General features: G+C 46.8%; 1 protein-coding gene across 4 annotated transcripts in view; it reads left to right on the top strand.

The window, feature by feature from the left end:
- The window catches only part of klc3 (kinesin light chain 3), a 77,297-nt gene extending 63,650 nt beyond the window's left edge, over nt 1-13,647 (top strand). For 3 of the 4 annotated variants that reach the window (XM_060855904.1, XM_060855902.1, XM_060855903.1), the window contains exons 13-16: nt 286-420; nt 7,876-8,006; nt 9,636-9,702; nt 10,504-13,647. In XM_060855904.1, coding sequence (XP_060711887.1) covers nt 286-420; nt 7,876-8,006; nt 9,636-9,702; nt 10,504-10,593 — 423 coding nt within the window. In that variant the 3' untranslated portion in view covers nt 10,594-13,647. The remainder of the gene's footprint in view (nt 1-285; nt 421-7,875; nt 8,007-9,635; nt 9,703-10,503) is intronic. The other variant, XM_060855905.1, reaches the window with a different exon arrangement.
- Nucleotides 13,648-19,396: the final 5,749 nt, after the last annotated feature.

Genomic DNA, 19,396 nt, shown 5'->3' with positions numbered 1-19,396 from the left:
TCTGCCTTGCTGTCTGAGTCTCCAAGCCACAGCGATGTGGTTGTTGCTTAACTGCCCTTTGAAATAGCGCCACTCAGTTCAAGGGCAATTAGGGATGGGCAGCAAATGCTGGCCTTGTCATCACTGCCCACATGCCAGAAATACAGATATACACCCCCCAGGTATATCTATCAAAGGGACACATGAATACAAATGTGTCCAGTTAGTTGAAGTGACATGGCAGCATGGCACCTGTCCCTGGTGTCTGCAATGCCCACTTACTAATCTATCTGTGTTCCTGTACAGGTACCAGGCAACACACCTAACACTGGTCCCTGGAGGCAGCCCTTCCACTGTGACTACCTGGATGCCACCACTGTGATGTTTGCAAATGGGCCAGACGGCTGCGAGGAAGTGAGTATGGGGCTGGAGTGGAATGGGGTAAGTATGATTTAAAAATTCAACATAAAGTACCCTGCTAGTACTGGAATAATCAAAAACTTAAGGCCCGACTTTTACCATGTTGGAGCAAGGGTTTGAGGTGCACCCAGGTTGGGATGGGGCGGTGGTGTCACAGAAATTAACTCCTGTGTTGATGTGATAGCTGGTCAGTGCCAGGCTTGTTCCAGGTGAGTGTATCCTTCAAGATACAGTGCAGAGTACAGGGAGTCCCGACTTGTAAATATTTGTACTTAGGAACACTATCTCACACAGGGGTGTAATGTTAAAGATCCAACAAGTGAAAGTTTCCTGGTAGTTACGAATGGCTATTTTATATCGCCTTGCATTGTGTTTTCACTTGTATACAAATCGACTTGCAAATGGACTCAAGATAGAACTCATTCACCGCCTGGGGGCTACCTGCAAAGTGCTAAGTTTGGGAGGTAAAGTGGGGAAGTTAACTTGACTCTTGCTATCATTATCATTCATCTCCCACTGCCATAGCCTTGCTAATATCTTAATCACAAAATCCCAAGGGAGGGACTTGAGGCCCAGGATACAGGAAACCAGCAAGTTTGAGAAGAATGGAAGGGAATGCAGGATAAATGTGAGGATTAGTAAGTTTAAAAAGCCAGAAGTGAAAGCCACTGGAAGAAAGGAAACAAAGAAAAACCTGGGATAGGAGCGTAAAAAATTACAGATGCTGGAAATTTGAAATCAAAACAAACATTGCTAGAAGATGCGAGGTGCTGCATTTTGGGAAAGCAAATCTTAGCAGGACTTATACACTTAATGGTAAGGTCCTAGGGAGTGTTGCTGAACAAAGAGACCTTGGAGTGTAGGTTCATAGCTCCTTGAAAGTGGAGTTGCAGGTAGATAGGATAGTGAAGAAGGGTGTTCAGTATGCTTTCCTTTATTGGTCAGAGTATTGAGTACAGTGTTGGGAGGTCATGTTGCAGCTGTACAGGACATTGGTTAGGCCACGGTTGGAATATTGAGTGCAATTCTGGTCTCCTCCCTATCGGAAAGATGTTGTGAAACTTGGAAGGGTTCAGAAAAGATTTACAAGGATGTTGCCAGGTTTGGAGGATTTGAGCTACAGGGAGAGGCTGAACAGGCTGGGGCTGTTTTCCCTGAAGCATCGGAGGCTGAGGGGTGACCTTATAGAGGTTTATAAAATCATGACGGGCATGGATAGGAGAGATAGATAAAGTCTCTCCCCTGGGATGGGTGAGTCCAGAGCTAGAGGGCATAGGTTCAAGGTGAGAGGGGAAAGATATAAAAGAGACCTAAGGGGCAACTTTTTCACGCAGAGGATGGTACGGGTATGGAATGAGTTGCCAAAGGAAGTGGTGGAGGCTGGTACAATTGCAACATTTAAGAGGCATTTGGATGGGTATATGCATAGGAAGGGTTCGGAGGGATATGGGCCGGGCGCTGGCAGGTGGAACTAGATTGGGTTGGGATATCTGGTTGGTATGGGCAAGTTAGACCGAAGGGTCTGTCTCCGTGCTGTACATCTCTATGACTCTGTGATTCTACTCAGCAGGTCAGGCTGCGTCGACAGAGAGAGAAACAAAGTTTGTATTTTAGGATGATAACTTGTCATCAGAATGAAAGGAAGATAATCATTTGGTAGTATAGAACTAGAGTATTGCTGATAAGTCATGTTTTATCAACAAATGTTGGCTTCCACTGAGGGCAATTCACAAGAAATTTCAGAGTAAAAGGGTAAAAAACAGTGTGGAAGTAAATTGCTGATTGGTTGGCAAGTGGATTCTGACTGAGGCATTGCCATGGCGAATGCACCCGCCAATGATAGGTGATAGTTAACCGCCAAGTTTTATTTGCATCCTAAAACAAGGCAGGTTGACGTTGATTGATCAAGGTGTACCCTGAGAAATCAACCAGAGCTGTCACCAAATTTTAAGTTGAAATTGATGCAATGTGTGTAAATATTCTTTCAGTCTGCAAATAACAGAGCCCTGTGTGTTAAAAATGTTGCCAGTCCACCACACTGCAAACCCAACTAACACTCCTAAACTATTTGTACACCCTCAGGACTATTTAGCAAATGGCGTTTGGTAATGAAACCATGTCTAATGTTGGGCACTGTTTTGCAAACAGGGTCTGACCGGGTGCAGTGAGCACCTTGCTTGATGCAAACAGCCAAAGATAGAAGAGAGGTAGATGGAATTGTCCAAGCACTCTGGGTGTGCTTATACCAGACAGACTGCAGCTCACCCACCACAAACATCAGTACTGGCCTAGCCAGCAAAGCCCACATTCCTTGAATACACGTAAAAAGTAGTTTTTCGGCCAGGAGGAGCGGGGTAGGGGGGGGAGGTGGGTCTGTCCGTTTCACTCCTCTGCTCTTACCCTGTAACCCTGCAAGTGTATTTCCCTTAACTTCCCATCCAGACTCCTTTTGAAATCATTCATCATCACCATTTCCACCTCCCTCATAGGCAGATATTCCAGCCATTACCACTCGCTGCATAAATATCTCTCACCTTCAATCTGTGTCCTCTCTTTCTTCCACCAGCAGCGAATAGCAACAGTTTTGCTTTCAAGAGTATAGTGCTGGAAAAGCACAGCAGGTCAGGCAGCATCCGAGGAGCACGAAAATTGACATTTCGGGCAAAAACCCTTCATCAGGAATGAGCCCTTCCTGTTGAAGGACTTTTGTCCAAAACATCTATTTTCGTGCTCCTCGGATGCTGCCTGACCTGCTGTGCTTTTCCAGCACCACCCTCTTGACTCTAATCTCCAGCATCTGCAGTCCTCACTTTTGCCTTACAGTTTTGCTTTGTTTATCCTTATCTAAATATTTCATAATTGTATGCACCCTTTGTCAAATCCCTCCTCATACTCCTTTTCTCCAATTTCTCACAGCTGGCATCCTAGAAGAGTTGTGCAGATATAGGCGTAGGAATTAATTCTATATCAGCTTTGCCTTTAAACAGGATATAAGCGTTGTTGAGGGGAAAAACGCTGAGCACAATTTGAGGGAACCAAACTCATTTTGTTTAGAGTGTCAGCCATGGAGGGGTTGGGGGTGCAGTGGGATGGTGGGTGGGGAAACTGGAGTCTTAATTTTTGCTATAAGTATATGGGAATAGATAAAGAAGCTCTAAAATTAAGCCAACGACAGTGAGAGTGTGGGGAAGACAGAATCTTCCAAGGAATTGAAATGAATTAGATTTTTAACACTTCATTAAAGTGCAGGAAGGAGATTCAATCATTGTGCCCCAATAACTGGGGGTCTAATCTGAGGAACCCACAATAAAAGCGTAGATTGGCTTTGGATGTTACTGGAGATTGTTGATTTAATGGAGAAAGTGAGGACTGCAGATGCTGGAGATCAGAGCTGAAAATGTGTTGCTGGAAAAGTGCAGCAGGTCGGGCAGCATCCAAGGAGCAGGAGAATCGACCTTTCAGGCATAAGCCCTTCTTCAGTAATCCTGAACAAGGGCTTATGCCCGAAACGTCGACTCTCCTGTTCCTTGGATGCTGCCTGACCTGCTGCACTTTTCCAGCGACACATTTTCAGCATTGTTGATTTAATACTAGCCGTGGCTCCGCTGTCAGCACTCTTGCCTCTGAGTCAGATGTTTGCGAGTTCAAGTCCCACTTTAGAAACTTAAGTACTTAGCACACTCAGAGGTGTTGTTTTTAGATAAGATGTTAAATCGAGGGCTTACCTGTTCCCAAACAGGTAGAAAGTCGATGTGACTCAGTTTTGAAGGAGAGTCTTCCCTGGAGACTTAGAGCCATAGAGATGTGCAGCACAGAAACAGATCCTTCAGTCCAACTTGTCCATGTCCCAACCTAATCTAGACCCATTTGCTAGGACTTGGCCCATATCCCTCTAAACCCTTCCTTATTCATATACCCATCCAGATGCCTTTTAAATGTTGCAATTGTACCAGCCTCCACCACTTCCTCTGGCAGCTCTTCCATACACACAACACTTTCTTTGTGAAAAAGATTTGGGCTAATATTAAACCCTTCGTCAATAAATGTTCTGGTCCTTATCTCAGGTGGTTGTGGGAGTTTTCTGTGTGTAAACTGGCTGCCACATTTCTCACCAACATAATAGTGGCTACAGTTTAAAAAAACATCTCCATTTGCTGCAAAGTGCTTTGAGATGTCTGTTTTGGATAGGAAGAAAGGAAAGACTGAATTTAGAAGATTAGAAGGTAAAAGCCTCGAAGGTGGCATTGAGAAATAGCCAGATAGCCACAGACAATGCTTTGGTATTCCCAAGGACGGGGCTCTATCAAAAAAATGACAACTTTAAGTTTTCTTCATTCACAAAATATGGGTGTTAATGACCAGGCTATTATTTATTTCCCATCCCTAATTGCCCTTGAAGATGGTGGTGGTGATCTGGTGATGATAAAGGAGTGGCAATGTAGTGACAAGGGGAACTTCCAGGTAACAGTGTCGTGGGTTTGGAAGGTAGTGTCAATGGAATCATCGTGAGTTGTTGCAAGGTTTCTAGTAGATGATACACACTGCTTACATTGTGTATCCAATTGGAGGAAAGACTTAATAAAAAATATTATTACTACACATTGTGTAAAATAATTTATTGTAAATAGCTGCAGTGCGTTAAGCATCTCCCTTTAAATTCTAGGACATTTGGTATAAATTTGCATTAATGATTTAAAAAAATTGCTTCTGCATTCTTGCTGTGTTAAGATCCCAGAGGTAGCATTCTTCCAGCACCTGGAAAATGGACAGGTGTCGATGAGCAGCCCAGGCAGTGGATCGAAAACTTGCCTGGGATTGTAAACTGGCAACTGATCCACAACCAGTTACTGCCCTCGCCAAAGCACAAGATTTATCAATTCCCCCATTAGATGTGTTCAGGCAGTTCTGGGTGGGCATTGGTCATAAATACAAAAGCACTCCTATCTCAGCCCCAAACTGTCAATCTAACAGTGCAGAAAATAGAGTCAAAAATGCCACACCGAGGTACGTGATTTGGACACAAAGGAGCTTTACTCTGTATCTAATCCTGCGCTGTACATGGCCTGGGGATATATGACAGGTACAGTGTAGGGAGAGCTTTACTCTGTATTGATTAATTGCTGAATCTGCCCTGGGAATTGTTGGAGACCGTATGGGTCGAGGTTTACTCTGATCCCAGTACTGGTCATGAGGTGAACGGGGCAGCCGAAACCCTGTGAGGCTGCAGGTATAATCATTTTTGTTTTGGGATCCAGTCTTCTGGAGTTCTTTGAGGAAGTAACACACACTGCGGATGAAATGGAAACCAGTGGGCATACTGAGCTTGGATCCCCAGAAGGCATTTGATAGAATGCCTAAGCAAAACTTAATGACAAAAATAAAAGCTCATGGTACTGGAATAATATTTGTCATAGTGAAGATTGGCTGGCTAACAGGACATTGAGAGAAGGCATCAATGGTTCTTTCCCTGGTTGGCAAGAGGTAACAAGTGGGATTGGTGCTAAGATTGAACTATTTATTATTCATGTAAATGATTTTGGATGAAGAGGTTTTTGGTGTGGTTGCTAAATCTGCTGTTTGATTCAAGGATAGTTAGGAAAGTAAGTTGTGACAAGGACATAGGGTACAGCAGAGGCTCATAGGTAGCTGTTTGAGTGGAGAAACATCCATCTAATGTAGTATAATGTGGGGAATTGTGAAATTATCCATTTTTGACAATAAGGCATACTATGCAAATTGTAAGAGATTTCAGAGCTCTGATACAGAGGGATCTGGTATGGTAATGCACGAATTACAGAAGGTTAGTGCAGAAGCTTAGTATGCACGTACAGCAAGTAATTAGAAAGGCTAAAAACTAACTTATTGTGTAAAATAGAGAGGTTACGCTTCACTTATGCAAAGGCACTGATAAGGCCACATCGAGTGGATTACACTCAGATCTTCGGCCACCACAGTTTTAAGGACGGATGCAAACGCAGTTCAGCTAAGTTTTTCCAGCCTAAAAGCCAGAATGGGGAAAGGTTAGGCAGGGTAGGCCTGTACCCACGAGAGTGTAGAAGATGAAGATGAGACTTGATTGAAACAGAAGATCCTGAGAGGGTTTGACAGGATTGATGTGGGGAGCATGTTTCCTCTTGTTGGTTAATCTGGACTAGATTCAATACTGTATCTGTCAGACATCCTAAGACAGCTCTAGCACAGGGTTAGATACAGAGTAAAGCTCTCTCTACACTTGCACCTGTCAAACATCCCAGGACAGGGACAGTGTACAGTATACAGTTTAACAATTAGGAGTTGCTCACATTAAGAGATGGAGGTGAATTTGTTTCTCACGGAAGGTTGAACACACTTCCTTAAAAGCTGGTGGAAGAGGAGTCCTTGACTATCTTTTTAAGGCAGCAGTAGCTGGGTTCTTGTTAAACAAGGGATTGAAAGGTTAATGGGGCTAGGCAGAAATGTTTCCTGAGATTAAAGTCACATTGGCCAAGTTATTGTGTGACCAAGCACACTCAAGAGGCTGAATGGCCTACTGCTTCCTGAATGTTCAAACATCATATCTGATTGAATTGACAAACTTGTTGGCTGCTGGGCAGGAAAACTAGCAGTGGGATCTCCTCTTGCCCGTCAGTTGGTGAGGCTGGTGTGTGATGGGGAGAGGGTGTGGTGTGGAATCAATATATCATAAAATTGGGTCCGTCAGTATATCTGTTTGTAACGCCTACTGCACCAGACTCAGTTGTGTTTGTTGAGCACAAGAAATAACTGAACAAACATTATTTTTAAAAACTCTGTTATGATCCACTCTTTCTCCAGCCACATTAACTCCCTTTCTTTTCTCTTTTTCAGTCTCTTCGATGCAGAGACCTTCCTGATACTAACACTAACCACCATATGAAGACTGTATAACATCTACCTCTGTTCCTTCCCTCCCACTCTGTGACTGATGGCCTTTTTTGTGTTAAGATTCAAGGGGTGGGCGGGAGAGGGTGTGTCATATACTGTACATATAATGCTTGTTTTTACTGCCTGTAATGTATTGAGTGTCTGCCAAGTGACTGAGTAGGGATAAAGCTGAATTAACCTGGGCGTATGCGCTCTGAGAACCTGCCTCAGTTGAAGGTGACTGTAAATAGACCTGTTAATGCAAGGTGTTTTTTCTTAAGGGTGTAATGAGCAACAACTAATTAACCCCGTATAAACTGTTCTCCTGGGAAGCAAACAAGAAAGTCTCCTAAGATTTAGTGGTCTTAGCTGTTTGCTGATGAATTGCATAAGGCAGCTAAGTGTGTACCTTCTTTACTGAAGTGAAAACTGATTTTACAAACATATTTCTACCAAAATTATTGTTCTTGAGGGATGTTTGTGAATTTATTTTCTTCCGAATGTTTTGTTTTAATGTTTGACCTGTTGAAGGTTGGCGGGATATAATGAAGTGATGCAGTTTTCTTTTTCCCCTTGGAAAATATTCTGCTGCAGGACACGCTCGGGAACCTGAAGCGCAGCGGATCCTTCACCAAACTCCGCGAATCTATTCGAAGAAGCAGCGAGAAGCTTGTCCAAAAACTGAAAGGGGTCACAGCACAGGACACCAGGCTGAGAAACCCAGGGTACGCTCAGTCATCCCCCTGATTTACAGGCTGGAAACCCCCATTCCGCTTCCTCGAGGTCTCTGTAAACTCCACCACTCCCACAAGTCTCCTGTTAGGCTGTCCTGGGAGTGTTTGATAAGGACAGGACAGAGGGAAGGATTTTCTGTATCTAATCCTGTGCTGTCGCAGTCCTGGGAGTGTTTGATGGGGGACAGTGTAGAAGGAGTTGTACTCTGCATCTAACCCTGTGCTGTTGCAGTCATAGAGTCATAGAGATGTACAGCATGGAAACAGACCCTTCGGTCCAACCCGTCCATGCTGACCAGATATCCTAACCCAATCTAGTCCCACCTGCCAGCACCCGGCCCATAGCCCTCCAAACCCTTCCTATCCATATACCCATCCAAGTGCCTCTTAAATGTTGCAATTGTACCAGCCCCCACCACTTCCTCTGGCAGCTCACTCCATACCCGTACCACCCTCTGTGTGAAAAAGTTGCCCCTTAGGTCTCTCTTATATCTTTCCCCTCTCACCCTAAACCAATGCCCTCTTGTTCTGGACTCTCCAACCCCAGGGAAAAGACTTGATCTGTTTACCCTATCCATGTCCCTCATGATTTTGTAAACCTCTATAAGGTCACCCATTAGCCTCCAATGCTCCAGGGAAAACAGCCCCAGCCTGTTCAGCCTCTCCCTATAGTTCAAATCGTCCAACACTGGCAACATCCTTCTAAATCTTTTGAAGTTTCACAGCATCTTTTTGCAAGCAATATTCCAAGAGTGACCGAACCAATGTCCTGTACAGCTGCAACACGACCTCCCAACTCCTGTACTCAATACTCTGACCAATAAAGGAAAGCATACCAAACACCGCCTTCACTATCTTATCTACCTGCGACTCCACTTTCAAAGAGCTATGAACCTGCACTCCAAGGTCTCTTTGTTCAGCAACACTCCCTAGGACCTTACCATTAAGTGTATAAGTCCTGTTAAGATTTGCTTTCCCAAAATGCAGCACCTCACATTTATCTGAATTAAACTCCATCTGCCACTTCTCTCCCCATTGGCCCATCTGGTCCTGGGAGTGTTCGATGAGGGACAGTGTGAAGGAACCTTTAGTCTGTAACTGACCCCATATCCTGGAGTGTTTGGGGTCAGTGTCAAGAGATTTTATTTTCAAATTAAGAGTAGATGGAGCTGTACTCTGTATCTGACCCCATACTGTCCCTGTTTTGGGGCTATTTGTTGGGCATAGTATAGAGGGAGCTTTACTGTTAATCTAACCCCACGCTGACCCTGTCGTGGGAGTCTTTGATGGTGACTGTGTCAAGGGAGCTTTTACTTTCAGTTTAAAAGCATAGAGGCAGCTTTACTCCATATCTAACCCGGTGTTGCCCCTGTTCTTAGTCTTCCCGTGGAGTGTTTGCCGGCACCTTCCAAGTGTGCATGTTCAGTACGACCTCCGTTCCTACTTTTACTCTGTATCCTATTTAGAGTTATCCATCGCTTGGCATTTTGATGGTGCTGGGCTGGAGGTGCTGGAGGCTGTCAGTGAGTTAATACCCTGGGAGCTTGTCAGGGACTGGCTGGTGAGGCTGGGAACGGGACAGCAAGACTAATATTGAAGTCCTGTTTGTTTCCCTTGCAGAATGAAACGAGCAAATTCGCTGAATGTTCTGAATGTGAGCAGCAGAATGCCTGGAGACACATACCAGGTAAACTTTATCACGACAATACCATGTCTTTGTACAGGCAATTGATATTCCTGTTGATAGTCCTCCAACTCTTAAAGTTATTTGATAATACGGTCTCTCAGGCCTCGCAGCCATCTCCCCAGGCTGAGGAGATAGCTGCAGCCTCTGTGTCTGAAAGCACAGGCCCTGGGAGCGGCTGCTCACTGTTCACATAGCAATACAGTACTGAGTGAGTGCAGTGTGGGTCTGGGCCCACAGTGCAGTACTGTGTGTGTGCAGTGTGGGTCTGGGCCCACAGTGCAGTACTGAGTGAGTGCTGTGTGGGTCTGGGCTCACAGTGCAGTACTGAGTGAGTGCTGTGTGGGTCTGGGCTCACAGTGCAGTACTGAGTGAGTGCTGTGTGGGTCTGGGTCCACAGTGCAGTACTGAGTGAGTGCTGTGTGGGTCTGGGCTCACAGTGCAGTACAGAGTGAGTGCTGTGTGGGTCTGGGCCCACAGTGTAGTACTGAGTGAGTGCTGTGTGGGTCTGGGTGCACAGTGCAGTACTGAGTGAGTGTTGCGAGGGGCTGGATCCCACGGCCAGAGCAGCACTTGGAGTCCCTGAGGACCCTTCGATTGTGGGTTTAGGTTGCACCCCAGCCCATAAGCAGGAATCTCTGGACCACTGTTCCCAGTTTTCTTGTTTGTTCACAGAATATGGATAATACTGACAGACTGTGATTTGCTTCCTTTCCTTAACTGGCCTTGTAAAGGTGGTGATGATCTGGCTGTATCTCGGTTGTATTCACAGCCCACTGTTTTCTCTCTCTCCCTCCGCTGCAGCAACCTCCCAGCAGTCTGACGGATTCCCGCATTCTGAGCACCAGCCACACTCACTTGGCACGTCGCAGCTCTCTGACCGACTCGGGCTAGGACACATCAGGAGCGTCTGAACTGACTCAGGACTCTGCCGTGTATTCTCCATCTGCCCCTCCCAGCTCCCCATCCCACAGCGCAAGTACTCTCCAACCCCCTCCTGGAACCGCACTCGCAGACCCTGGTGTCCGGTGCAGCCACACCCCTTCCTTCAGCTCTGAGGGGTTTGTCTGCATCGTGTAGCTCCTTAACGTCAATAGCACAAAGACCATTCAGCCCCTCCAATCCTTGCTGTCGCTTACACTCCACATCAATCTCCCAGCTTTCTTCACATCGTACTATCCCATCAACCGATTCCCTTCAATTCCTTTCCCTCGTGTTTTCATCCAACTTCCCTGGATCTATACTTGAAGATTGAAAATATGTAGCACCGTATAACCTTGAATCTTTTTTGGGTAATATCCTGTATTTGGAGCCTCTGCTTTCCTCTCTGTGCCGCTGTTGCAATTTGCCCCTCTCTCTCTCCCCTTCATTTGCGTCAAATTCACAACCAGTTATTTTTTGAAAGTGGAAACAGGCCATTCAGCCCTGCAGGTCCATACTGGTGTTTTTGCCATGCCCAAGCCTCCTTCCACCCCATCTCCCCTCATCCTATTCCTTACCTCCTCGTACTGATGTAACCCCCTCCCAAAATGCCCCTGGGACGCCCCAAGATAGCGAGTCCCACAGTCTAGTAGCCAAGTAAATATTGTGCTGAGTTATCAAGGGACATCCATCCCACTCCTGATCACTGCTGCTGACAGGGCAAACAGGGCCATCGCTTGGATCTCTTTCCAGCCCTTTGAGATTTTCGTCATGACAAGCGTTTATGGGCACTGGTTCCTGGCTCCCAGTTTGCTCCTCCCCAGGGCTTCTCATCCTACTGGAATTCCATAATTCCGAACCTAGAGGCAAGTGCTTATCCAAGTTAATCAGCGAGGAGTCTGCCCGGACTGAGAGTCAGTTTCACTGTGATACCTGCGACTTGCTGCAGCAAAGGGTCCCATCTATCCCCACCCTTGGTGGGGGTTGGGGAAAGCCCAACACATCCCCACCCTCAAAAGGGATTGGGGGGGGGGCAGTGGGGAAAAGAAACAGTCACGTTCTGATGAAACGGAGCTCCATTCTGAAGTTTGCAACACGGGTTGGACCAGTGTGTCTCAGTCCCCACTTTACTGGATTTGCCTTCTGATCTGCTGGAGTCTTTACAATGGCAACCCCCCAGGGAGGAAACCACCTGGCAATCTGAAATTGAAACAGTAGGGCACCCAGTCACCCCCAGCTGGTCAAGGAGTATCTGAGCACGGGGTGGTGGGAACGAGAGGTGGGAGTTGTGGGTGGGGGGGATGTGGATACAAAGGAAAATTCAAGTTGTCAGCAGAATTCTCATCTCTTATCTGTCAGCCCTAGGGGTAAAAATGGCACTGATCTGAGACATCAACACTGATACACTCTCTCCCCCTTGTTTTCCAACTTTCTCAGTGTTGGTTGGGGAAGCACCGCGCAGCTCCTGCTCGGTTTCCCCTCGCCCCGTCGAAATCTCGAGGCAGCCTCTCTGCTGCCATTCGTGCTGAGATTTGTCACCAGCCGACGTCGCTTCGCTCCCTGTACCCGAATGTCAAGCACTGTAAGGTGTGCCGCAGTCACAGAGCAAGCTCCTGCAGGTGAGCTGCCAAGCGCCCGGAACGCCAGCGCATGTCCAAACTCTGCTCCAGGCTGCTCCAACTCCTTTTCTCGCTGAGATTGCAGCGTCTGATAGGAAACAGTGTCTGAAGGAGCATCTCCCCTCATTTGCACCTGAATGTTTAACCTGCCCCTTATTGTTGCTTTGAGATAATGAGCTGAAAGACCCACAACGGGACTGGCAGCATCCACCTCTGCATCTCCTTCAGGGAAGCCCAGTAGAATCAGGCCTCGTCCTCCAATGGAGACCGTCAGGCTATTTAACTGTATCCTGTGACATAATCCAATCAACCCACCATTCCTGGGATCCCCTTTGAAACACTGCCTCCGTACCCAGGGAACACCCATTAAATACAGTGTCTCTCTCCCCTGGAAATTACAGCATACTCCCCAGAGGGGGCTCTGTAATTGAATACTCCCCCTAGGAGCTCAGTAAATGCTGAGACACTCAGGACAGCCCTTTCCCCATTGGGGAAGATTCAAGTATCCAGAAGGAAAGGTATACCTGCCCCTCAGTCTGGGGCATTCCCACATTATCTGACTCCATTGATGTACTTGGGAGGGGCCATAACAGTGCGCCCAGGTAGCTCTTAGCCTGTTACCTGTATAAAGGTTAATCCATGAGCAGTTTTGATGTTTAGAGAGATCTCTCACAGAGCACAGGGTCTTCACAAAATGTCTTGGAGGCTTTGCCTGGACGACTCTATGCATTTCAAGGTGGGCGGGTGTTAAATGCAAGTGCCTCTGCGTGAGAGACGGTATGAGCGCACAGGTCACCTGGGCCAGGATGGGGATGGCGGCGTTTGGGGTGGCTCTCCCATTGAAGGGTGCCAGAGTCTTTGAGTCAGGAGAGCCTTTAAGCTGCGGTGAATCGGTGCAGAGGTGTGAGTGCAGCCCACAATGTGTTGGAAGGGAGCCTCCTGACGTAAGGAGAACTTGGGATACGTCAAAGGATGTGTATATGTAGGGTCGCAGGGAGGAGGGGGATGATGCAGAATGGAGTTGCTGGCAAAATGGAACTGCAAGTCATTTAATGGTGGTGAAGCCGAGGGGGGCCCTATTTCTACAAAGCAATGTTTTGTGCAAGTGTTTGATTGGGTTGAGAGAGACGGGCGTGCCTCAGTAAGCACTCTTTCTCCGTTTTACCAAATACCTATACATTCTGTCTGTAGCCACATCAAGGCCATTTGGAAAATATTTTATCACTTCCTCTGGCCCCTCAGGGCCTGAGCTTTTAGTACGTCTCTGGTTAATTGTTGTGAGGTGTCTAGTCGTGTTCTGCATACTGTACCAAACTCCTGAAAATTGTGACTTTTTTTCAATGTTATTTATGTTTTGAGGAACAAGAAATAGTACAATAAAAATTTACTTAGGATTTATTTTAAATAAAAGTGGAACCATGATTTTGCTGATGTGTCCAATCCATGCCCGGTGTAGGAATGTTTTCAGTGAGCTCGCAAGAATGATTAACGTAAGTTGGAGCACTCTAGCTGGCCCTAGTCTGCAGGTGGAGACTGTAATCAATTGCTGCTGCTTGTCGTCTTCACCATCCCTGGGCATTGGGAGATCTCAGCAACAGAGGGGACAGATGCTGAACACTTGACATCATCTGAACTCCTCCTCATTGTCAACTCCAATAGAAGCAAGATACTGCAGATGCCGGAAATCTGAAATACAAACAGACAGGGCTGGAGAAACTCAGCAGGCCTGGCAGCATGTGTGGAGAGAGGAAAAACAGGAGTTAACGGCTCCAGGCCAGTTGTCTTCAAAAACCTGGGGCTGGGCTTCCACCATGAGGAGACACTGAAGGGAGTCTGTCAATTTTAATTTAAATGGGCAGCTCCTGTCATGGAGCGTGCACATTAACATGTCTGTGCCACATATATCTCTTAAAGAAAAGCCATAAGCAAAAGCCTGGAAGATAAATTATAGTGAATTTTATCTTTGTTGAGCACTTCTCTGTTGGTTATAAACATAATGCCCTTTAGGTTTGGACAGTGAAGCTGTTTAAGTAGAAGGTGCAGTTGGAGGCAAAATGTTGTGTGACAAATACTCAAGGAATTCACCTAGCCTGAAGTCAACAAGAAACCTGGATCGTAGCTGTTCATTGTTAAAATGCCAGTGGGGTGTCAATCAAATGTCAAAATCTGCTGCTCAAATCTAGCCTGCTAAGCCACAAAGGTAACTCACTTTTTAAAATTTGTTCATGGGATGTGTGTATCACTGGCTGGGCCAGCGTTTATTGCCTGTCACTAACTCCCCCCTGGAGCCCTGTGGTGAGCTGCCCTGTGAACTGCTCCAGTCCGTGTGCTGTGGGTTGACCCACAATGCTCTCAGGGAGGCAATTCCAGGATTTTGACCCAGCGACACTGAAGGAGCGGCGGCATATTTCCGAGTCCGGATATTGAGTGGCTCGTAGAGGAATCTGCAGGGGGGTGGTATTCCCATGTATCTGATGGACCTTGCACTTCAAGGGATTAGAGGTCATAAGTTTGAAAAGGGGCTGACGATGAGCCTTGTGTATTGTGCACTATATCTTGGCGATGGTACACACTGCTGTGACTGAGTGTCAGAGTGGATGTGGTGCCAGTCAATGGGTTGGTGTGTCCTGGATGGTGCCGAGCTTCTGGAGTGTTGTTGGGGTTTGCATGGCTGCAGACCACGTGCTGTAGGGGGACACAAGGCCCTTTAAGAGGGAATTCCTGGGTTTTCACCCAGCGACACTGAAGAAACGACCATATATTTCCAAGTCAGGATGGTGACTGGCTTGGGGGGGGAAATTACTGGGTTGGATGGTGTCTGCTTTTCCTAGCCATCCCTCTGGAGCAGGGCTTTACAGTGTGAGGGTCGAGACTGCCATTATTGTGGATTGCAAGTTCTGAGGTACAAATGGCCAACTCCACCCCGCACTGGTAGCCTTCCGTCTATCAGTCACCAAAGGGTTATGGTACTTTTCAAATCTCAAAATAGAGTCACACCAGGGACAGGTTTGGGAAACACAGTTCCAGGGGCTAGAGACTACAGGTTTGGGGCGATGCTGTTAGTGGAATTATTGCTGACACTTTTTTGCCCAATGAGAATGGGGTTAGAGGTCAGAGTTGGGGCTTGTAGGCTCAGGTTTAGATTAGATTACTTAGTGTGGAAACAGGCCCTTCGGCCCAACAAGTCCACACCAACCCGCCGAAGCACAACCCACCCATACCCCTACATTTACTCCTTACCTAACACTACGGGAGATTTAGCATGGCCAATTCACCTGACCCACACATCTTTGGACTGTGGGAGGAAACCGGAGCACCCAGAGGAAATCCACGCAGACACGGGGAGAACGTGCAAACTCCACACAGTCAGTCGCCTGAGTCGGGAATTGAACCCGGGTCTCAGGCGCTGTGAGGCAGCAGTCCTAACCACCGTACCGCCCACCAAACCTGCACAACCTTGTTAATGTGAATATGATAGACAAGAACATTATCCCTTTAAATGTGAATACTCTCTCCAGGTCAACTTTATTCACCAATGCCCTAGGCTTGAATGTACTGAAAGGCAGCAAGTTGTGCTTAACCTTCTTAAAATCACTGGTCAGTCCTTAGCTGCAGTGTGGCTCTCATTAGGAGAGATATTGGGGTCTTGGAGGAGGACCAAGTGAAGTTGGAGTTTACAGGAATGAGAGGTCACCCTATTGAGGCACAGGATCCAGTGGGGACTTGACAGGATGGATGCTGCAAGGATGTTCTTACTCTTGGTGAGAGCCTAGAATTTGTGAGCACTATTTAAAAAATATCTCGATCTAATTTCAGACGAAGACAAAATATTTTATTTTGGTCTTTACAACTCTTCCCAGAGAGCAGGGGGATGGGGGTCATGAAGGCAGATAGAGAGAGATTGTTGACCAACGAGAGTGTGGAAGATTATCAGGGAGAGGTGAGAATGTGGAATTGAAGTCCCAATCAGACCAGCCATGATCTCATTGAATCATGGAGCAGGCCTGAGGGGGCTGAATGGTCTACATCTGCTCTCAATGTGTGTTTTCATACTAGGCTGTTACCAGGGTTAAACACATGCAGTTACTTCCCTCCCTCTCTCCCTAACCTTTTGTGCTCTGTGATGCCCTGAACGGGATTTGTGTGTAAATTAATCGTTTGGAAAACACAGATGATTTACTGACTGATTAATAGATTTACAACAAAAAAACCACAAGTGATTTGGTGATGGGGGAATAAAATGTTCAACTGTGTGTAAGAGCCCTTCTGGATTTAAAAAAAATGAATTAAGAGCAGAGTAGAGAAGATTGAGGCAAAATTAGATCGAGATATTCAAAATCATCAGTTTTGAACGAAGAAACTTTTCAACTCAAACTTTGATGGTTGGTAGTTGGAGGACAGATTTTAAGAAACTTGGCACAAAATCAAAGTTGGCAGCTTTATTTTTAATGTGGTGTGGCCATACCTCGCACGTAAGAGTAGTGTGGTATTGAAGTTCCCGCACATCTCTGCAACGGTTCCTCGGGGCAGAGTCCTCAGGCCAACTATCTTCAGCTGCTACATCATTGACCTTCTGTCCGTCATAAGGTCAGCAGTGGGAGTGTTTGCCAATGATTGTGCAATGTTCACCAGTTGTGGTTCCTCAGATCCTGAAGCAGTCCATGTTTAAATTCTGCAAGATCTGGATAATATCCAGGCTTAGGCTGACAAGTGGCAAGTAACATTCGCACTGCACATACGCCAGGCAATGACCATCGCCAATAAGAGACAATAGACCATCGCCCTTAGAATTCAAGGGGTTTGTCATTAAATCCCCCACTACCCACATCCTGGGAATGCCATCAGCCAGAAACTCAACTGGACAAGACTAGACCAGAGGCTAGGACCGCTATAGCAACCAGCTCTGACTCCCTGAAGCCTATCCACCATCTACAAGGCATAAGTCAGGACTGTAATGGAATACTCCCCACTTGCCCTGGATGGGGGCAAGAACCTTGACACCATCCAGGACAAAGCAGCTTCGGCTTGATTGGTACCACATCCACAAGTATCCTCTCCATCCACCACCGACGCTCGGTAGCAGCAGTGTATTATTTATAAGATGCACTGTAGCAACTCACCAATTTCCTTCGACAGCACCTTCCAAACCCGCGGCCACTTCTGTCTAGAAGGACAAGGCAGCAGATCCATGGGAACACCACTCCCTGCAAGTTCCCCTCTGAACCACTCACCATCCTGACTTGGAAATATATCACCGTTCCTTCAGTTTCACTGGGTCAAACTCCTGGTATTCCCTCCCTAAGGGCACTATTGGCCCACCTACAGCATTGGCACTGCAGCAGTTCAAGAAGGCAGCTCTTCACCACCACCTCAAGGGCAACGCGGGGATGGGTAATAAATGCTGGCCCAGCAGCGGTGCCCACGTTCCCATGAGTGAATTTTTGAAAGGTTATGATGTAGAATGCACCATATGAAATGGTGTTGGAAGCAGATAACTTTCAAAAGGGAATTGAATAAATCCATAGGAAGTAAACATTGTAGGACTAATTGAACAGCTTAATTACGTATCTCCTTAACTCAGACCAAGTCCCATTTACCCAGCACCTCTGTGCTACTGCAGCAAGTAACTCACCACCTGACACCCCAAAACTGGGCGCCTCCTAGCAGAGCGCTTTAGGGAACATCTCCGAGACACCCGCACACCCGCACCAATCAACCACACTGCCCCGTGGCCCAACATTTCAACTCGCCCTCCCACTCTGCCAAGGACATGGAGGTCCTGGGCCTCCTTCACTGCCGCTCCCTCACCACCAGATGCCTGGATGAAGAACACCTCATCTTCCGCCTTGGAACACTTCAACCCCAGGGCATCAATGTGGACTTTAACAGTTTCCTCATTTCTCCTTCCCCCACCTCACCCTACTTTCAAACTTCCAGCTCAGCACTGTCCCCATGACTTGTCCAGACTTGTCCGACCTGCCTAGCTCCTTTTCCACCTATCCACTCCACCCTCTCTTCCCTGACCAATCACCTTCATCCCCTCCCCCACTCACCCATTGTACTCTATGCTACTCTCTCCCCACCCCCACCCTCCTCTAGCTTATCTCTCCACGCTTCAGGCTCACTGCCTTTATTCCTGATGAAGGGCTTTTGCTTGAAACGTCGATTTCGCTGCTCGTTGGATGCTGCCTGAACTGCCGTGCTCTTCCAGCATCACTGATCCAGAATCTGGTTTCCAGCATCTGCAGTCATTGTTTTTACCCCAAAACCTGTCCATCTATCAGGCACATGTCAGAAGTGTGAGGGAATACTCCCCACTTGCCCTGGATGGGGGCAGCTCCAACAACACTCAAGAAGTTCGACACCATCCAGGACAAAGCAGCACCCACTTGACTGGTGCCACACCCACAAACATCCCCTCCCTCTGCCACACCATCTCCTGGTTATAGTCACTCTTAATATTTCTTCACAAACCCCTCCATGATCTCACCCAACTTTGCAACCCTCTGTAATCTCTGCATTAATCTAGCTTCTTGGACATCCCTGGGTTTACTCGCACTGCTTCCAGTGCCTTCAGCTGCCAAGACTTCAAGATCTGGAATTCCCTCCCTGAAACCTCTCAATCCATCCTCTCTCCCAGACCCCTGTTGTGCATCAGCTTTGTTTTGTTGAAGATCACTGTGGGATGCTTTATCGCCTCAAAGGCGCTGTGTAAATGCACATCATTCAGAGCTGATGCCAACTGATTAGTTGGTGCGATCGGAGACAGCACCGATAATTATTTCCTGAGGCTTTCTATCCGAAGGGAGCACAGACGCGGATTTAACCATGTCTCTGTTAGAGCAGTTCAGACATTCCTTGACACAGAGAGGAGATAAATGTTGAGATGGGAGAGTCAAGGAATTAGTCAGCAGGCAAACTGAACAGAATTTGCTCTGATCGGATGACTCACTGGCAACTGCAAGCTTAATTTGATTCTCACTGCCAGTTTGACGTCAAAACCTCTGAGTTTCTTTGCAATACATTCCTTCATCCATTACTTTGTCAGAGGTATCAACCCAATCTAAATTCCGGTGAAATTTGATCGGGCACCAATATCAAGAGCAATTTTGAGTTTTCTAACACTATCTAGCTATTTGGTATTCTCAGTCTGTCTC

Source organism: Hemiscyllium ocellatum, chromosome 47, assembly GCF_020745735.1.
Source record: "Hemiscyllium ocellatum isolate sHemOce1 chromosome 47, sHemOce1.pat.X.cur, whole genome shotgun sequence".
NCBI classification, from domain to species: Eukaryota; Metazoa; Chordata; class Chondrichthyes; order Orectolobiformes; family Hemiscylliidae; genus Hemiscyllium; species Hemiscyllium ocellatum.
Note: the sequence above shows the minus strand (reverse complement) of the source record. Positions and strands in the feature narration are given on the sequence as shown.